This window comes from Phragmites australis, chromosome 14, assembly GCF_958298935.1.
Source record: "Phragmites australis chromosome 14, lpPhrAust1.1, whole genome shotgun sequence".
NCBI classification, from domain to species: domain Eukaryota; kingdom Viridiplantae; phylum Streptophyta; class Magnoliopsida; order Poales; family Poaceae; genus Phragmites; species Phragmites australis.
The window spans coordinates 13,854,670-13,875,021 of NC_084934.1; the positions used below are offsets into that span (position 1 = coordinate 13,854,670).

The window sequence follows — 20,352 nt, forward strand, 5'->3', positions numbered from 1 at the left end:
CTCACCTGCTCTTTGAGAGGGCAATAAAGGATGGCAGTGCCACCGTGAGCCTTTTCAGAGGGTGGTAGACGATTATTTCTGCAAATCTTATCATCAAGAGTTTATTTATTTAAATATTTAATAGAAAAAATATAAAAATAAAAAACTCGTCCCCAAGCGCCTCGCGAGTGGGCCCATCCACGCTCTACCGATCCGACGGTCCTCATCCTCCCGGCCGCCCATCCATCCATACGGTCAGCCGCGCGTCGCGAATCCCCTCCTAAAACCCTAGCTCACAGCGTCCTCCACCTCCGCCCGGCGGCCGCAGCACGCGAAGGCTTCCGGCGCCGGAAATGGGCTACAGCGACGGGGAGCACGAGCGCGACGACCTCTCCGCCGACGACTCGCCGTGGAGCGACGGCGTCTGGTCCGAGGACGACGACGTGGTGGAAGATTTTGTTTCTACTCCCCCCGCCCCCCCATTTTCTCGGGGTTCTATTTATGAGCAAGTTCTGAGGCGTTTTGTTGCGTGGTTGCTCGGGCTGCAGGGGTCGCTGTCGTTCGAGGACAACAGCGAGGGCTCCGACGCCGAGTCCGACGAGGGCGAGGAGGCCGCAGAAGAGAGCGACTCGTCGGAGGATGAGGTGAGGGAAGCATTCATTTCTTTCCTATTATTTAAGTTGCTTAAGTTGCTATTTTATGGACTATTTCGTGCCTCCGTACTGTTTTTTTCAGTATTTCATACTCAAGTGAGTTAATCGCTACGGTTGTCAGCAGGTGGCGCCGAGGAACACGGTGGGAGACGTGCCACTGGAGTGGTACACGAACGAGGAGCACATCGGGTATGACATCTCCGGGAGGAAGATCAAGAAGCGTGACAGGGAGGGCCGCATCGAGGCCTACCTCAGGAATGCGGATGATGCCAAGAATTGGTAAGGCTGGAGTTTTGGTTATGCTTTCTGCGAGGAAATTATGATTGGGTTGATAATCTATATGCACCATAACTTTTGTTTTAAGTCTTACGAAGTAGATATTCTATCTTACCTGTAGTGGTAATGGTTCCTTTTCCTATCTAGGTTGTCTTTCTTGATTAATAATGTGCATTTGGTAGTAGTAGATGTGTATGTTGCCCTTCCTGCTAATTGGGTAGTGGAGGTTCATAATTGTTTACAAAGCTTGGATCACTGGTTTACAAATAATGTGACAGCTTATAAGGGAAAGAGAAACATCCAGCCTGAAACTAGATGTTCCTGTGGTTTGTTTTACTCACCCGGTCACCTTTCTTTGACTATTATTGGATGATTAAGTTTTGAGGTTGGTCACATAAAAATGACACAAGTATACTAGTCATCCAAAACACTATTATATTGCTAGTTTGCTACAGTTTGCTATTGAGGTGATTTGCTCGGTTGTTGGTTGCACTACTGAAATTTCGCAAGCTGGAAAGTAGCATTGGTTTCTCGCAAACAAGTTGCCCTGGTACATATCGCGCTCACATTGGTTTTTTCTTTTCCAATTTACACATCTTTGGAGTGTTGCTGAGATAATTTCTCCTTTGTAGTTTTTTAAACATGTTATGGTTAAGAATTTCTGGCCAAAGTATGTTTTTGGAGACTGCAGAGTGGAGACACTGCAAAGTTAAAACATCTGTATTGCGCTGAATGAGCTAATTGGAGATATTACTGTGGCCATGGTTATACATGAGATTTCCTACATCAAAGAGTACTCTTTTAGTATATAGCCACAACTAGGTTCAAGGAACTAATCGTGAGTGTTGGGATAATAGCTTGTGCAAATTTCAACTGTGTTTGGTTGACATGGTGACATCTATCATAGGTTCTATTCTTTGAATTATTGTCGTAGCCTACGGTGGTCTGCATGATTTTTTCGGTGCTAATCCTTGTCCACACCCCAACCCATTTGTGATTTATGTTACCTAAATGTTGTGGTGGGATTAGACCCACAGAGACTTTATGAAGTGCAGCGTAGTAGCATATAAATTCTTGATAGTTGAAGCATAGCATCTCCAGGTTGATCATGTTTGTAAGCTCATCCTAGTCATACTTTGTGTCTCTACTCTTCTGGTTTATTTTTTTTTGAACCAAACAGGAGGGGAGGCCCCTACTATAATTTTCTATTAAAAAAGAGTTTATGTTCAAGCAGAAGGGTAAAGAATTTACGAAAGGAAAAAACTAATTACAGACTACTCATCCAATTATTTAGAATTAATTTCAAGGACGGTTTAGCTCTATGGATAACCAAAGAGAAAACTGCCCTGAACTCCTGTTTCCACCTAGGGAAGGAAAGAATGCCTCCATTAAAGATAATGTTGTGCCTATGTGTCCAGATTGTCCATGCGCAATGATAATGACCTCCATAAAGCAATGGTATGAGAAGTTATGTCTTTGTTCTTTCAGCATCTCAACAAAAGGTAGTGTGAGATCCCATGAGATTTGTAAAGATAACTAGCACATTTGTTAGAAAGAACAGTCGACGAAAAGGTGTTTCATTGTCTCTTCAGCACCACTTTGACAGAGAACGCAAAGCACTGAAGGGAGCTGGAAATTCTTCCTCCGAAGAAGATTTCTAGTTTTTAATCGATCATTAAGTAGCAACCAGATGAAGATCTTATGTTTACTTTGGCAACAACTCTTCCAAATCCAATGAAAATGGGGTGGCGCAGTGATCTCACCAATGATAAGATTATACATTCTTTGTGAAGAGAAATCCCCCGTGCCCCATATATATTTCCAACAATCCTTCAAATCTGAATCATGTGGCCAAGCTTGTTAGTTGTTGAGAAGCAGGAATGAAGAGGGGCAACTGAAAAAGCCTGTTATAGTCAGGCCATATTGACAAAAAAGGGTGAACCGCCAACATATCTTAGATCCTAGATCCCATGTATCTTTCCAGAACATGATTGTGTCACCCCTTCCCACTTGACAAGAAGCAAAACCTCGAAATAAATAAAAAACTTGCACAGGTCTCGCCACAAGAACGATCCTCTTGGCCTCATTGCTTGCGGCGCCTGAGAACCAGAGGAATGTGCTTGCCAAATTAAACTTACCCATGACACTTCATGTTTATTATAGAACTTATGTAAATGTTTGAGGAGCAAAGCTTTATTTTGGGCTGCAATGGAGATAACACCTAGGCCTCCTTGTTTCTTGGGACGACAAACTTTCTTCCAAGCGGCAAGACAATTATTTTTCTTATTAATATCTGAACCCCTCCACAAACAATGTTTTCTGTACTTTATGTAATGACTGTTGCTGGAAGCTTGATGGCACACATATGATACGGTGGTAGAGCCGAAAGCATAGAGTTTGTGAGTAACAACCTTCCACCATATGTAGCATGCAGGATTATACCCAAAAGTCTTCTTTTAATCCTATTTAACAAAGGCATGAATTCATCCACTGAAGGCCTAGTAGTGCCAAGGGGTAAACCCAAATAGGTAAAGGGCATGGCAGCTGCTTCACAACCCAAAGTAGCAGACAGGTGCTGAGCTTTTTCATCAGAGAGGTTAATGGGAACCAAAAAAGATTTATGAAAGTTGACTTTAAGACCGGTGGAGGCGTAAAAGTATTAAGCAAACATTTCAAGAAGAAAGTTGCTTAGCATCAGCTGGCATGACGACTAGGGCGTCGTTTGCGTATTGATTGCACAATAGGGAAGGCTTGCCCCTAAGAAGATTCCAACGGCAGTGATAACACCCCCTTGTGGTCGGCATCATTAATTAACGATTGTAGCGGATCCGCTGCCATGACAAAAAGGAGTGGGGATAAAGGATCCTCCTACCGAACACCTCTTTGATAATGAATGGCCTTCCCCGGAACACCATTGAGCAGAACTTGTGATGTGCCAAAAGAGAGGATTTCTTTGATCCATGTCAACCATTTAGCAGAAAAACCTTCTCTCCAACATTCTAAGGATAACATGATGCTCCACATTGTCAAAAGCTTTCTCAAAGTCAAGCTTTAGAATCACAATTCTCTTTTTGATTTGTGGCACATGTACAAATATTGAAAAGCCCAGGATAGACAATCTTTGATTGTTCTGTGTTTGATAAAGCCATATTGATTTTCATATATCAAATTCATGATTACCAATTGCAAATGATTTGCCAAAATTTTTGTAATGATTTTAAGAGAACCATTCAGCAGGGAAATAGGCCTATAATCATTGACAATTTGTGGAGAGGAGATTTTTGGCACTAAGGTGATAAAAGAACCATTGATGCGCTGCAAGTTTAAGTGATCATCTTGAAAATCAGCGCACAGCTTATAGAAATCCTGACATATATTGTTCTAGCATTTCTTAATAAAATGTCCATTAAACCCATCTGGTCCAGGTGCTTTATCTGAGGGTATCAATGTTTTCTTTGGTGAAGATGGCATCCATCTCAGGCAAGGCAGTGGGCTGTATCAAAGATGCAAGATCAAAGAGCATGGCTGGACATTTAGACCGACCAAACCTATCTTTATATGAAGTCCAAAGTAAAGCCGCCTTGTGCATGATTAGAAGCAATGGTACCATCATGATGATGTATATATGTAATATAGTTGCATCTAAAATTCTGTATACCAATGGCTTGATAGAGTTTGGTGTTCTCATCCCCAAAACGAACCCACCTAATTCTGGCCCTCTGCCTCCAGTATATTCTCTTTGCTTCAATCAAATTAAGTAAATGCTCTTTTAACCTGTTTTTGAAATTTCTTCCAATACCTACAAGAGGTCTCTGATCTTCCAGCCCATCCAACATAGCTCACACCCAGCTGTAATTATTTATAAGTTTATTCAATTGAGATAATTAACGGCTCCAAGATTTCAGTCCTTTGCGAAGAGTTTTGAACTTTGAGGAGATGGGACATGCTATATTTTCTTTGAAGCAGTGCAAAGACCGGTAAAGTTCCACAGTTGGCAAACTATCAAAATTGGTCCAAAAGTTTTTGAAGCGAAAACATTGGATCTTGGGATTGCAGTCTCAACTTGAACCAAATGAGTAATACGATCAGATGTCAATCTAGCCAGAGGGAGCACTAAAGTATTTGGAGAAGTCAAGGTCCAATTTGAGCATGTGAAAACCCAATCAATCTTTTCTAGAAGGGCGTTATCCTGCATATTACTCCAAGTAAAAGCTCTACCTTTCAAAGAACTTCCACTAGATCCAGATAATGTATGATGTCATTGAAAAGCATCATATTTTGTGAGTTAACACCTGGCCGATTTATGTTTGTTGGACTTCTCATCAGATTAAAATCACTCACTACTAACTATAAATCATGAAGAGAGGCATCAAAGTTGTACAACCAGTTTGTGAACTCAGCTCTATCTGTAGGGGTACAAGGACCATATACATTGGTGATGTACCAGTTTTGTCTAGAATGCATAGAAATAAGCCACACAGTCAAGGCAAAACGATGTGATTGCACTACTGTACTAGTGAAAAGATTACCATTCCAGGCAGTGAGCAAACCACCATAAGTACCATTAGCTGGGGAGAAAACAAACTGATTATATCTAACGTGGATTGAAGTTGTGCAGAAAAGATTGGTCAATATGTGATCTTTTTTTTTCTTGGAGACAAAACACAGAGGTAGCACTAGAATCAATCTTATCTCTGATATCATTCCACTTGCGAGAGGCGTGGAGTCCTGTTACATTCCATGACAACATATTCCAATTTCTATTGGAGATATTCATGATTTAACTAATTCAAAAGAGTGTCAGACCTAGGGATCAAAATCCAAGGGAACTGCCCAGGCAAAGCCACATGATGCAGAGGCAAAATGTAAACATTATGAACTAAAAACAGTAGATAGGCAACCAACAGATAGTCATTAACCACAACCAGGTCAAGCCCCAAAAGGAGTACCATGATGTTCAAGCTAAAAGAATTAAGAGATTCCACCACTAACTGATAAGATTGACTCTAGACGATTGACATACTAACCCAAAACAACCAAGACATTGTTTTAGACTTGCTAACCAAAAGATGACTCCCATGGTCTGGGACCAGGCTACAACCTGGATTATTACACTTATTCAGAGACACTATCATCGTCACTACCATTAAGTTACTTGGCTGACACATCCTTAGGATGCATCTTACAGAACTTTCCACCAATGGCTTGGATGTTTTCCACCATCAGAGCTGGTGGTTGAGGTGCATTAGCATCAACTGGAGCTGCCACATACATTAGCGGGTTCAGGTGCATCACCATAAGCAACATCAAGTGGCCGTGCAGCAACCATTATGGCCTTGGAGTGAATCACTTGAATCTTTCCTTTGCCCTTGGATGGAGTGGCAGCCTTGGAGGAAGATGCACTTGCAGAAGCATCGTGCATGAAGCCCTTGTTGGTGGCCTCCAACCCTCTCCTACGCCTGTGAAGGGAAGTGTCCATGGGTACCACACGTCGACGACGACACTTGGGGAAGTCTGTAGGCATACCAATCTCTACTACATCTTCATCGTTAGTTGCAGGCTCATCAACAGTGCCCTGATCAACAACTTGATTAGCAGCCACCAGAGGTGAGTCATCATTTAGCTCAGGTAGCCCCTCAAAACTTACTGCTCCAGGAGGAGTCACTTGGTCACATTATAGAGACATATCGAGCCAAATTGTAGACCAACATTCAGATCTGCCGACTGACTGAGACAAGCCCAAGGTAACTAAAGCCAGACAGGAGAAAAAGCCTTGAAAAGCAACATCATCATACGGGCTGTGCATCAAAAACTCAGCAAATACCTCACTGTTTTGAGCAGTAGCTGCAGTGACGACTAGTGGGAACAATTGGGGAGGGGCAACCACATCCTGAACCCCATGAGCAACCGATACATCTTTGGCCATTGGAGGCTGAGCAACTTGAAAGGACCCTGTAGGAGAGTGCTGATAACCATGACGACCAGCACCAGAAGAATCAACCCCTCAAAGTGTGGCTGGAAGTGATAATTGGCCATCCAATGAGCAGGTAGGTGGTGGAGGTGGTGGGTGGGGAGTTCTACCATTGGGAGGCAGGGGGTCCTCATCTATAGGATCAACAATGCCTTCATCATGAAGGACAAATCAAGCGATCGACCAACACCTAGCATAAGGTTCATCCCCAATTGCAACAACAACGCTGTGCTGCATCCTAGCAGAAGTTTTCAGCAAGATAACCGTGTCTCTTCCAACGTGTGCTCTGATAGCCTGAAACCGCGTGGCACGAGCGGCTCCGGGTCGACCTCGTTGTTCGCCATGGCTTCAAAGGCCTCGATTGCAGCCGCAATCGATGCTGCCGAGATTGGAGACGGTGGAGGTGGGGTTTTTGCGGAAGGTGAAGGATAGGAGCTAGCCGGGGCAGCCACCTCTAAAGTAGGAGACAGGGTTGGGCCATGAGAGGCCGAAGATGGGCCATTAGGGTTAACAGCTTGATCGGAAGGCCTTCCTTTTGCACGATAAACTTGTCTTTTAATGTTTCACACCCTACAACGGTAGGAGATATGGCCATACACAAAACAGCTACGACATCGCACCTGATTCCCACAAAATCTGGCAATATGGCCCCATGCAAGGCAATTAAAGCACTGGTGAGAATTTTTTTGAAAATTGCCATTAATAGCCAATCTATTCCCAAATATTTGTTTTCAGAATTCAAACTAGTCTTTGCAAAATTTGAACAACCTTGTTGCTGAAGAAACGGATCTGCACCAAGAACAACAGATCGAGGAATATGATTGCAAGCAGGCTGCACCACAGATGGCTGAATTCTATCAAGAACACATTGCTCATTAGATTTCTACATGGGGTATTAACCCATATAATTCTAATCATCCGGATATGTAAGCCTTTTAAAAACAGATTTCTGTGTGGGGTACTGATCAACATATTTTAGGAAGTAATCATTTGGATAAGAAAGCCGCTTAAAAACTGATCGAGAACCAGGATCAATCCTTGGCTTATGAGCAATAACATCATAATTCCTTGGCTTACTAGCACGAGCATCAACATGAGATTTCTTTTTGTTGGAAACCAAAGTCCACTCACAATCTTGTTGATCACACCAGGTGGTATATTGTCTCTGAGAGTTTGGACCCCTATTGCCCCAGAGAGCAAAATGCAGAGAGAATAAATGACTCTTGAAATTCTTAAGGCCATAAATCAGAAAACTGGTTGCCTTGGAAAAAACTGAAAACCGAAAGCACCAATCCTTTAGGTGAACAACACGAAAATCCACAGCCGTGCCACCCAAGACCGATTGGGCCAACTGAATCAACATTGATTTTCATAGTCGAATGATCAAAAGAGGCCACCAAGTAAAACTCACTTGACGAGAGGGAGGAGACTAGTGTACCAAACCTGGAGAGAACCTTATTCTCAAAATCAAGCCCTGGACGGAATTCCAGGTCCGAGAGGCCTCCCATGGGAGGAATCACGGAAGATCTCCATTACGGTCGCTAGAGCCAGAGAAGAGAGGAGACACCATAGTAAATATATTCTTTTTTGGCATCTTCTGGTTTATTGGTCGTATTTGATCATATTTCTGGTTATCAAGACTTAAGTACCCAACCTTAAATTCCTAATTTTTTCCTGGTTTCAAAATTTGGGCTTTGAATTGCTATCAAGAAGTCCTAGCTGCATGACATTTTTGTACATTTCTAAATGTTACAGCTGAACGTGGAGTGAAAAGGTTTTTTAAATCATTTTGATTCAATCTTGCTGCATGACATTTCTGTGTTTTCTTTAAAATCTTCCTACAGAACATGCAGCAAACAAGTTAATGACAATCATTTTAATTCAATGCTCCAGGTTGTAGACCTCTGGGCTTCTAATCTCATAACATGGTCGGAGAAGTTCTGGAAAACCATCATTATTTAAATATCCAATTTTCGGATTATCTGTGCCATTTAGCAGATGCATTTGTTTGTTTACCTTGTACCACTTCTTTATCCTTGGACCTTGTACCATTTGATTGTTTGCATTTGGTTTCATTTTTATTGCTAATTTAATATAATGTCTCATCATTTTCATTTGTCGCCGAGTATAGGAGAAAGATCTATGATGAATATAATGACGAGGAGGTGCAGATTACAAAGGAAGAGGCTAAGATAATTAGTAGATTGTTGAAGGGGAAGTCTCCACACACCAATGTTGATCCATATCCAGTATGTATTACAATCCTTATCTAGAATGCATTTACTCCATGTACTAAGTTTAAATATCATCCCTATGCCTAATATTATCTTCGTGGATATGTATGCATGTGTGCTTTTTATTAAATTTTTTTGGTGAGAATTCATTATGTCATTAGTTAGATACAAATATATAAACTTATCCTTTGCTGACATATGGCCTGTGTGGTAACTTATTTCTCTGATATATGACTAGTTTACATACTATTTTGAATTTATTATGCATTGTATCAATGGATATTATCCAGATTAGTGCAGGATTGCTCTTTTACAATTCAATGATTTCTTTTTGTTTCTCCATTTGTTTTACAATGCATTGATGCAGCACGCTGATTAAAATTTTATTTTAGGATTATGTTGATTGGTTTGAATATGAGGATAAAGGTCATCCACTTTCTAGTGCCCCTGAGCCAAAGAGGCGATTTGTGCCCTCAAAGTGGGAGCAGAAGAAGGTATAGCCTCTGTTTCATCTCTATCTCCTGTTATATTAGCTCATTTTCATCTTCAGTTTTCTTTCAAGACATACCTGACTGCCTGGATCATGAGTGTCATGCTTCTAAGTTCTTTCCAGATTTCTAATATCTAAATTCATAAAAATAATTGATACCATTGACGAGTGTTCTATATCAATGATCTAATGAATATGTGGGAGTGAAATATTCAACTCTATGTTTGATTATGGTTGGCTATCTTTGTTCTTAAATCCTTTTTAATTTAAGTGTACTACTTTATTGAATGTTGTAAGCACAGTATTTCAAAAATTGGCACCTAGCCCTTAAAAAATAAGGCAGCTAGGTGCTTGCGGTGTCCTGTGCACTGATTATGGGGTAATCCGTGTGTCTTAGCAGTCACCCACTTAGGCGGTCCAAGTCAACTATAATCTTGCGGTTACATGAAAAAACAATCAAAATAGTCACATGTGCCGAAGCCCCTTCCTGTCGCATTGAAGACACTAGGTTTCAGCCTGTAATGATCCTCGGATCATAACACCGCCAGGAGGCTGGCCGGGTGGCGGTGGCTGCTAGGACTAAGAGAATAGACTATTGATGAGAGAGATGACTCGGAAGAAGGGATCTAGATTGTCTGATTGCTTATTGCTTAATTGGAATAGATGCCTTGACTTCCTTTATATTGGAGTCGCCCCTAACAAATCAAATCTAATCTTATCTCTAACTGAGAACAAATCTAGTCAAATCTTATCTTCTAATCTTAAAGATAGGAAATAACTTATTTAGAGCTAAACCTAAACTAATTTTTGTGACTGTTGCTACACTACCACACAGTACCGTTCACGGGAACAGTTCTGCGTCACATAACACACCCACCCACCCGCCTGCCTAGTGCCTAGCAACTTTGAAAATACAGTATTCAGGAAGTCACAGTGATAGTGTTGTGACTGTCTGAATTATGCATTCACTAAACATTGTAAATTCGTGAAGTTATATAACTTACTATTCCATTGTGTAGCTTCTTTTTTGTTTGAATAGGATAAAATCTTGTGTTATGGATGTCGGCATAATAGTGTCAGTAACCACAGGCCTTGTTTTGGATCTTCTTTCTTAAACTGCTTTGTAATTGCACTGCATGTTAAGTTATTTGCATCACCACTCATTTTAACTTGTAATTGTTCTGGTGGCAGGTTGTTAAACTTGTAAGAGCCATTCGTAATGGATGGATAAAGTTTGACAAGCCAAAGGAGGAGCCTAATTATTATCTCTTGTGGGGAGATGAATCTGATACAGCAGACAATAAGCGACAAGGCTTGAGCTACATTCCCGCTCCTAAACCAAATTTACCAGGTAGTTTATCATTCCTCCTTTTCAGAATTAGTCATTCTTCTATAATACTCTTTCAAGAATTTTTGGAACAGGTTTTCACTGAATATACCTGTGTAAATTGCTATTATTCTAAATGGTGTATTCAGGTCATGAAGAGTCCTATAATCCTTCTGTTGAATATATTCCCACACAAGAGGAAATAGATTCGTACCAGCTTATGTATGAAGAGGATCATCCGAAGTTTATTCCAAGATGGTATTATACCTATCATTCTTCTTTTTCATTATCCAATGTCTTATGTATGGTCTAAAGTAATTTAACTATTGAGTTGTGTACTTCACCAGATTTGAGTCTCTTCGAAGTGTACCTGCTTATGAGAAGGCTTTGAGGGAAGGTTTTGACCGGTGTTTAGATCTTTATCTATGCCCTAGAACCCGCAAGAAGCATGTAAGTGAAGCCCTCATGTTATTAGTGTTCCACACTGTTTTGAAAGAAAATGTGTCTCTAATCTGTGCCAATTATTTGATAATTCCACAGATAAATATCGATCCTGAGTCACTCAAGCCCAAGTTACCAAGTAAAAAGGATTTGAGGCCATACCCAAAAACTTGTTACCTTGAGTTCAAGGGCCATAGTGGTCCTGTGAAATCTCTTTCAGTTGAAATAACAGGGCAGTGGATTGCATCTGGTATGTACTGTTGATATTTATTTTCTGTATTTACCTGAATATTGACGCACAGAACGTCCTAATACTCACATTGCCTAATATTAACTAATGCACAAAGAACCCTGATGTTGTACACGCACCATCTTTTTTGTTCCTAATATGATGCTGTTTATGCTCGTCCATGATAATGAATTTAGAATTGTTAACTTTCAAGATTTATTACATCAACATATTATATTCATCACTTAAAAGTCTCATAATTTACCTGTTAAGCAAAACTTGTGGTCATGATATGTTCTTAATCAGATCAAGTGGTTATGGTTGTTTTGATGTAGTGGCGTAGTGTCATTCATATATTTGTGATAAATTTAATTAATATGATATCCAAAGTAGTAAATCAAAATTGATTTCCGAAAACCACAGAACCGCCAATGCTGCCTTATTCTTGAGGGTCATGTTTTGGCAAGCATGGAATATCGGTTAAGCTCAGCATATACAGAGTTAGTGCCACGAGCAGGATTCTCCGCTTCAGAAAATTGTCTTAGTTACAGTTACTCCTGTTTTGTAGGTTCTTCTGATGGTACAATCCGTGTTTGGGAGGTTGAAACTGGTCGCTGTCTTAAAGTTTGGAATGTTGGCAGCGATGTCCGTCATATTGCCTGGAATCCTTCACCTGGAATGCCTATTCTTGCTGCTATTGTGTAAGACTTTGCTATTCTCAAGCATACTTTTCCTTTTTGTAAGCTTTATGTATTATCATTCATTTTATTTGGTGCAGGGACCATGACCTACTACTACTTAATGCTGAGGTGGGGAGTGAAGAAGTGCAAATGAGGGCAAAAGAGCTCCTCCGTATTGATGAATCGACTTCTCAAGATGATGCTGGTGTTTTGATTTGTCAACCAATCAGTGTGTCCAGTGTATTTCTGCCTTTTTCAGTCTTCTGAAATACTATTATTATGTCACAGATGATAAGAAACCAGCTGTAAGGTGGGTGAAGCATGATAAACTTGATGGAATCACCTTGGTTCATCATAAGGTCTAGTACCCAGATATTTACTTAATATTATTTCCCTTCGAACTTGACAGCTCTTTTTTCTTGCTAACTTTTTGTTTATTGTTTAGGCTGTGTCAAATGTAGACTGGCATTTTAAGGGAGATTACTTCACCACAGTTGTGCCAAGTGATATCTTTTTTGAATCATGTCTTATTGGCTTTGTTTTATTTCCATATGATGCATCAGGACAATAACCAAGATAAGAATAAAGGAATTTTTTCTAGTCCCAGCTTTCCTTCTCCATCCAGGATTTTAATAGAGTCATGATAATTTGTTTACAAAAGCTCCGTTAAGGTGGACTATTTCATTTTTAAGGGTAGGTGTGCATTCTGGTTTTCTTTTTTCCTTCGAAGTCTGGGCCCTCTTAAGTTTCATAGTTATAATCACATGCATGGGCTCATATTGAGTATTGTATACCAATGTTCCCAATCATTTTAATTTCCCCATCCAACTGTACACCTTAATTCCCTTGTACGTGATACAAGAGCTGTATTGTTGCATCAGCTGTCGAAGAAGCACTCGCACCATCCTTTCCGTAAACTACCAGGCCTTCCCGTTGCAGCGGCATTCCACCCAAGTCAGAAGATGTTCTTTGTTGCTACGAAGAAGTTTGTTCAGGTTTATGATCTCGAAAAGGCACAGTTGGCTAAGAAGCTGGAGTCAGGTCTCCGTGAGATTTCATGTATCGCGATCCATCCTGGTGGTAGGTCACAAATCAGCTCCATAGTAATTTTGCCGATAGCTAAATCTTCTAGGGAGTTGCTTCAATTCGCATCTACCTGGTTGTAGGTTACATTCAATATGGAGTATATTAGTATTTTGATCACTTCACATTTCTTTATTGTAGGTGATAATGTTATTGTTGGAAGCAAAGATGGTAAACTATGTTGGTTTGATACTGATCTATCTACGCGGCCATACAAGACTCTAAAGTATGATTCTTCTCTTCAATCCCTTTTATTTAATGTCACACCAAAATTTCAGTATTTAGCCACAAGGCATTACAAATATGTGGCTCTTTGCCACAGGACACTATAACCATTAGAATAATTTTTTCTTAGATTTCATGTGAGAGAGTGTTGATGAAAAGACCATTTTGCCTTTTGGGTTTGTAGCAGCAGCTTTGGCTTGGTGGGACCATTTTTCAATTTGGTTATTCTGAAAAAAATTCAAATTTCGTTTCCATTTTTATCATTCACCGATGGATTTCAGAATTTTCAAAATTTCAGAATTTCAAATTTCGTTATCCATTTTTTCATTCACTGGCAGATTTCAGAATTTTAGTATAGATATTTTGTACGTAGTGAAATTCGAGAATTTTCAAATTTTCGAATTTCAGAATTTTCGTATAGATATTCTGTATGTAGTTAAATTCGAAAATTTGAAATTCTGAAATCCGCTTGTGAATGAAAAAAAATGAAAAACGAAATTCTCGAATTTGAATTTTTTTTCAGAATAACCAAATTGTAAAATGGTCCTGCCAAACCAAACTGCTATTACAAACCCGAAGGGCAAAATGGTCTTTTCATCAATACTCTCTCACATGAAATCAAAGAAAATACTGTTCTAATGGTTATAGTTTCCTGTGGCAAAGAGCCACAAAATTGTAATGTCTTGTGGCTAAATACTAAAAGTTCGGTGTGAAATGGCAAATACCAGCAAAGTTCAGTGTCCCGTAGCAAATTTTCCCTTTATTTAAAGAAGAAAAGGCAAGTAATTTTGTCAAAAAGATCTCTATGGATGCATTCCCAAGGTTACTATTATAAGCACAGTTAAATTCTTTTAGATGGTAAATGAACCATTCTATTGGTGTGGATGCAGGAAGTCTCTGTTTTCCCGGATAAATAATGAAAAAAGTACTATGGAAATGCATTCTAAAGCTGATTTTCATGTGCTTCCACCTCCTTTGAATAAGATGTCTTGTAGATTGCTCATGCTTTAATTTTTTATGATCATATCTTCTGCCAACATAATATTTTGATAACTGTATTGCAATATTTGTAAAACATGGGACATATGTTTTGTTGCCTGGTGTTGGTGTGGTTACTGCTTACACTTCTACAATTCTCATCATCTTTTATTTGTTAATTGCATCACAAAGGACAGTAATATCTATTGAAGATCTAACATTTCCACTGGTCTGTTTGCCACGGTTGTCTTTGATTCTATTGGTATTGTTTTTTTTTCGTTGAGACATACCAGTAACTTGTTTTCAAAATTTCAGGACCCATTCGAAGGATATTACCAGTGTTACTTTTCACCGAAAGTACCCTCTTTTTGCCTCATGCTCTGAGGATTGTACAGCCTATGTATTTCATGGAATGGTCTATTCTGATCTTAACCAGAACCCGCTTATTGTACCATTGGAAATTCTTCGTGGCCATTCTAGTCCAGATGGAAGAGGTATGCATGTCATTGGTTAAATAATTTTACTCTTACACATCTTCCTCGCCTAGATTTGTGTTCACATGCATTGGTAATTTCTTGTTTTCATCCAAGCAGTTCAGATACTGCAATTAAACCGAGCTTCAAGGTTCAGCATTATGCTTTGTTTTGTTTTTTCCCCTTATTCTGCAATTTTGTTTCTTTTGATCTATGTAATGAGCTAAGAAACTGTAGGATTGCATTTGAGAAACCGTATGGATTTCAACACACAAGATAATGCTTTTACCTTAACTTCATTGGGAAATTCTTAGAGTTAGTCACTGAACTTTGTTGAAATGCGTATTGTGCGTTAGTTGGACTGTTGTTAAATTAAAATATCTACATCAGTTACAGAATCGAGTGTTGTTAAATTAAAATATCTACATCAGTTACTGAATCGAGTGTCCTTAGTATTTGGATCATGAAGATGCATTATTCATGGCAGAACAATCAAGAATTTACTTTCTTTTTCTTTTTCTTGAAAAAGTTGTTTTGTTAGATTTTGATATGTATCTTGATCACCATCATGTTGCTACCTAGATTTTGATAAGACATTTTTCATGTTGCTATCTTGAAAAACGTTATTTTGTTAGATTTTAAATTGAAGTAGCTACATCTATTACTGAATTGAGTGCCTTAGTATTTGGATTCGTGGAGGTGCATTGTTGTGAGTGCAAATTTAATGATTCATGGCAGGAGAACCAAGAAGTTACTTTTTTTCTCTCTCGAAAAGTTATGTTATTAGATTTTGATTTTTAGCTTGCTACAGATCTTCATCATGTATCTCTATAGATTTCTCAAGGCAATAATTAACCGTCAGCTGTGCTACCCTGGGTTTCCAGGTGTTTTGGACTGCAAGTTCCATCCGAAACAACCTTGGTTGTTTACTGCTGGTGCTGACTCCATGATTAGACTATATTGCGACTAAGTATGCCTGCAAGGATGATCCATGATTTTGCCAGGCCATATGACATGTCTGTCGATGGGGTTTCATTACAGTGATCAATGCTCTATTCTTGTGCGAAGTCCCTAGCTGGTGCCTGGACGATCTGGCTAATCAGGTAGGGTTCATGCCTGTTGAAGCCGTCAGTGCAATAGCAGTTTTGTTTCAAGTGACTGATGGATCTTATTTTCCCGTCTACTTTTGAAGGAAAAGCATTCAGATGAGAGGTTGTAGTGTTTCCGAGTCCAAACACTTTTAGTTGGCAACAGGAAGATAGAAAAAAGAACATTGAAATGCCCCAAATGTAGTTCTAGTGGTTTGACAGGACTTGAAATTTTTGAAGCCTTGGGCTTGAGCTGTACCAGAAGCTATTAGGTGCTGTAGTGTTGGTTTTGTTACGTTCTATGATGCGGTGTAATTTTGCGGCTTGTAATATTCCGCAATTTGTAGCATCGTCTTGTAACACTTAACACTGTTCGCAAAGCTCGAACCAAGGCTGAGATATGCCTTGCTGACTCCCCAGTCGTTCTTCACATGTTTGTGGCTACAACTCCAATTTGTTCTATGCTATCAAGATCCCTTGGGAGCCAGCATGATGAATTTATGTGCATGTACAAAATCACAAGAAAGAATACAGTAATTTTAAACAAGAGATTATTGAGTCCATGGTGAAGCGAGCAAATACACGTGATTATAGAGATTAAACTATTACACAAGATTTTGTGATGCTAACACAGCAGCTTCACATCCTCATTTCACGAGCTGCCAATCACACGGGAGCTCGAAACCTTTGAGCGGGCCTGGCCTCATTTCACCTCCTGGATCTCGTCCAAGGCGTAGTTGTTGGTAGACACGCCGGCGTAGTTCACCTTGCTGAACCGCACCACCACCGGGTAGCGGGTGTTTGGGTCCTGCACGAACATTAAAGAGCTCAATTTAATCGCCTTCGGTGGTAATCTCTAAGTAGCTGAAATATATGTTGAACTACCAATACGAGTATAGCATTTTTACTTTATAGCTAATGCCACCAAAACACGGTAATCGGATACGATTACCATAAGGGTCATAGTTGTTGTGCTGCACAGTGCTACGCTTATATTTTAAGGTGAGTTACCTGATCGACTGTGACGACGTTTCCAATTCCGTTGTACCAGTAGGACTCTCTCCTCAGGATCTTCACCTGGCGATCATGCCACAAGAATCGGAGAGCGATTAAGCACTTGATTACATCCAATGCTAAACAGGATCAGCACACAAACGACATGCTAAACCGGACCTTGGTGCCCCTCTTGGGACCGATCGGCGGCGGCTTTTCGGCCTTGGGCTTGGTGGCCACGGCGCCTTCCCCTTCCGCCGCTGGCGTCGGCTCAGCCGCCGGGGCGGCCTCGTCCTCGGCCCGGACCACGAGCCTCCTGCCCAGCCGGTTGGACGACGAGACGAAGCTGACACGGCCGCACACTCCCCCGCTGCCGTTGCCGCCTGTGGGCACGCCCGCGGCCAGCATGAACCGCGAGGTGGCAGACGCCATGTTGGTGCTTGCCATTGGCGCGCGCGAGCTCTGCCTCCGGTGGCGCTCGCTGTCTCTCTGCTGAGGTGGTTTGGATGGAGAGAGTATGAGGGTGAGGTGTACGAGACAAGGGTGTAATGGCCTCAAATTGCATGGGCGCGGATTATCCCAAGCCAGCTCGCCGGGCGCCCGGGTCGATTATGCCCACTGGGGCGCCGCCACCTGGCATATCTTATCCTTACCATGGATTCGATCTTGGGTGTGCCACCAGCCACCAGGAGATCGTGGCATGTTTGATCGTGTGTATATTTTGCTCGGGTTATCTTGGTGGGGTATGAGTTATGCTCGTTTTCTGACATTTGCTATCATCTTGGGAACTCATCATGGTATGCACTTAAAAAACAAAGATTATTCTATCTCTAGTGCCACCAGATATTTTGATGTCGAGTGGACAAGTATCGGTACAAATTAATTAATTTAAAGGTATTCATCAATCATCTTTAGTTTAATCAATAGGACTACTTTTTAAAATTAAGCAATTTTTTTAGAAAACTAATATTATTGGTTGAATTAAAAGGATTGGTGGTTATTTTTAGATTCACCAATTTATATCTGTATGGACAAAATTTGTCAATTTGTTCGATAAAAAATGGAAATTCGAAGAAACAGAAAACAACTAGAAGTAAAGGTGTATTATCTTCAGCAAGTCTCGCCTCGCTAGCCTAGCCAAGTTGGAAATCGGAGGTGCTTGGGCGATTGGATCCCTGGCAAACTCTTCTACCGGCAAGCCTTTTGTGAGGTTCACCCGCGCTGGCAAGGTCAGGCAAGCTAGTCAAGGAACCAAACTGACCATAACTACAGTAAAAACTAGGACTAATCCAAATTATAAAACCTTATGTGTAAGTGTTCTAGGATACGGGAGCTACAGAGTACTCCATATGTTGGTTTCTATGAGGCTTATTTTGACTCAATGGCAACGTGAACAAGATCCACAAGGCAAAATGAAAAGAGTAATTTTCAAAGATTGGTAAAATCGAATATGCAAATACTTATTTAAAATTGGGATTATTGGTCATCAACTATGTGCATCTAAGAGGGTAACATGAGATTTTATATAGGTTCATGTCTACCTTAGGATAATAGCCTTATGTTTTGTTCCCCTTTTATTAATCTTAAGAGAAGACAATTAAAATAAGAATGTGTCTAGATCTAATTCTTTAGATCTCTATGAGTTCTTTTGTGTTTTAAGTCCTAAAGCTATTGTCAGATGAATAAAATTGTGACTCGAATCTGCTATAAATCTCAATAGGTTATTTATGCCTTTATTTGAGTACGCTTGCCTGTCTTCTAGCTTCCAACCTTGCTTTCTTTCTGATTCTCCCACTTATTCTTTCTTCCTCCTTCTTGGATGTACCCCTCCCCTTCTTATATAGTTAGGTCGAGGAGGCATACTGTACTTGGAGTATCTAAATATAATCTTTTTGGATTGTATTACTTTCGAATATTTAGATAACTTCTTCATATTTAACATGATGAACCACCTAGAATATCGGTACATGCCTTATTTACCTCGTAACGGCTATAAAGCTTACTGTATCGGATGAATGACATGTGTATGATGGTGATCGATGTTCAGGATATAATATATTTGTAGTAAATCCTTAATTATTAAATTCTTATTAGCTAGACCCTCAACTTTGCTCAGAAGCGAGTGACTAGATTACACATAGATGGGAATCCAACAGTACTAGAACTCACTTAGTTGGGAGTAGTCCTTGGACAAAAAATGTTTTTTTCTAGCCGAGAATCATCTCTGATTGAATTGAACCTTTTCTGGTTGAAAACTTTCTCCAATCCAGAATCCTAATTGGGAATTATCTTCGACTACAGAAGCCCAAATGTTACTTTCTGTTTTTTGTATCCCTAGAGAATATTACATTAAATGAGCATAACTTATGAGGAGAGTTGAAGCAATTATATCATCTGTAAAGGTAACTTCGAAATTTGAGGTGACATTAGCGACATTTATTATGGAATAGTAGTTATACCATTCCCCTTTAAAAATAAGAGAGAATCCTGACGTTATTTGCATTCTTGTTTTCACATTCTCAGACTTTTAGTCTTCAAGCAAATCTTTCCCCTTTCTTCAACCTTTAGCCCTCAAACCCGCCTATGGCATTTTCCAGCAACTCAAGGGCCACCTCAGAGTCCTTAGTTGCTCGCATCCAAAAGCTGGAGAAGGAAGGACTGATTCCCCCAAAAGTCTAATTCCTTTGAGGCAAGGAGAGGAAGAGGAATTTATCACCCCCCAACATCAGAGAGATCGGTGTTCGATGCTTTCTTCTATTATAGATTTTGCCTTCCTGTTTTGGATTTCTTTAAAGAAATCCTCTCCTTCTATGGCATCGAGCTCATCAGCCTCAACCCCAACTCTATCATGATGTTGATCATCTTCGCTAACCTCTATGAGTCCTTTGTTGTTGTGAAGTCGCTTGTAGTTCTCTTCCTCTACTTCTACCAATTGAAGCATATTTTAGCTGCAGGAGCAGCAATTCCACCAGCTTCTCCCTTAGTGAGGGCCTTGCCAGCGAGTACATCAACATCACGATAAAGTCGTCATGGTTGGGATGATACAAGAAGTGGTTCTACTATGAGTGCCTTGCTCTAGTCATGCTAGAGTACAAGGCATCTGGGCAAAACCAAGTGCAAATAGGCAAGCGCCTCTCAAGGTAAGGGAAGAACTCCAAGTACTTGTCATCCACATCAAGTTAGTCAAGGCTTGTGGTATGATAGCTTGGGATGTGGAATCCAATGCCGAATT

The 20,352-nt window shown here is 40.3% G+C and overlaps 1 protein-coding gene and 1 pseudogene across 1 annotated transcript; one reads left to right on the forward strand and one right to left on the reverse strand.

Moving 5' to 3' along the window:
• The first annotated feature begins 224 nt into the window (after positions 1 to 224).
• On the forward strand, positions 225 to 16,574 carry LOC133889979 (ribosome biogenesis protein BOP1 homolog; annotated as a pseudogene).
• Positions 16,575 to 16,648: 74 nt separating this feature from the next.
• Positions 16,649 to 17,665, reverse strand: LOC133889980 (photosystem I reaction center subunit IV, chloroplastic-like). The gene is made up of 3 exons (XM_062330408.1): positions 17,301 to 17,665; positions 17,139 to 17,204; positions 16,649 to 16,935 (listed from the first exon to the last, which is right to left on the reverse strand). Exons 1-3 carry the CDS (start codon positions 17,565 to 17,567, stop codon positions 16,831 to 16,833), a joined length of 438 nt encoding a protein of 145 aa, XP_062186392.1. The 5' UTR covers positions 17,568 to 17,665; the 3' UTR covers positions 16,649 to 16,830.
• Positions 17,666 to 20,352: the final 2,687 nt, after the last annotated feature.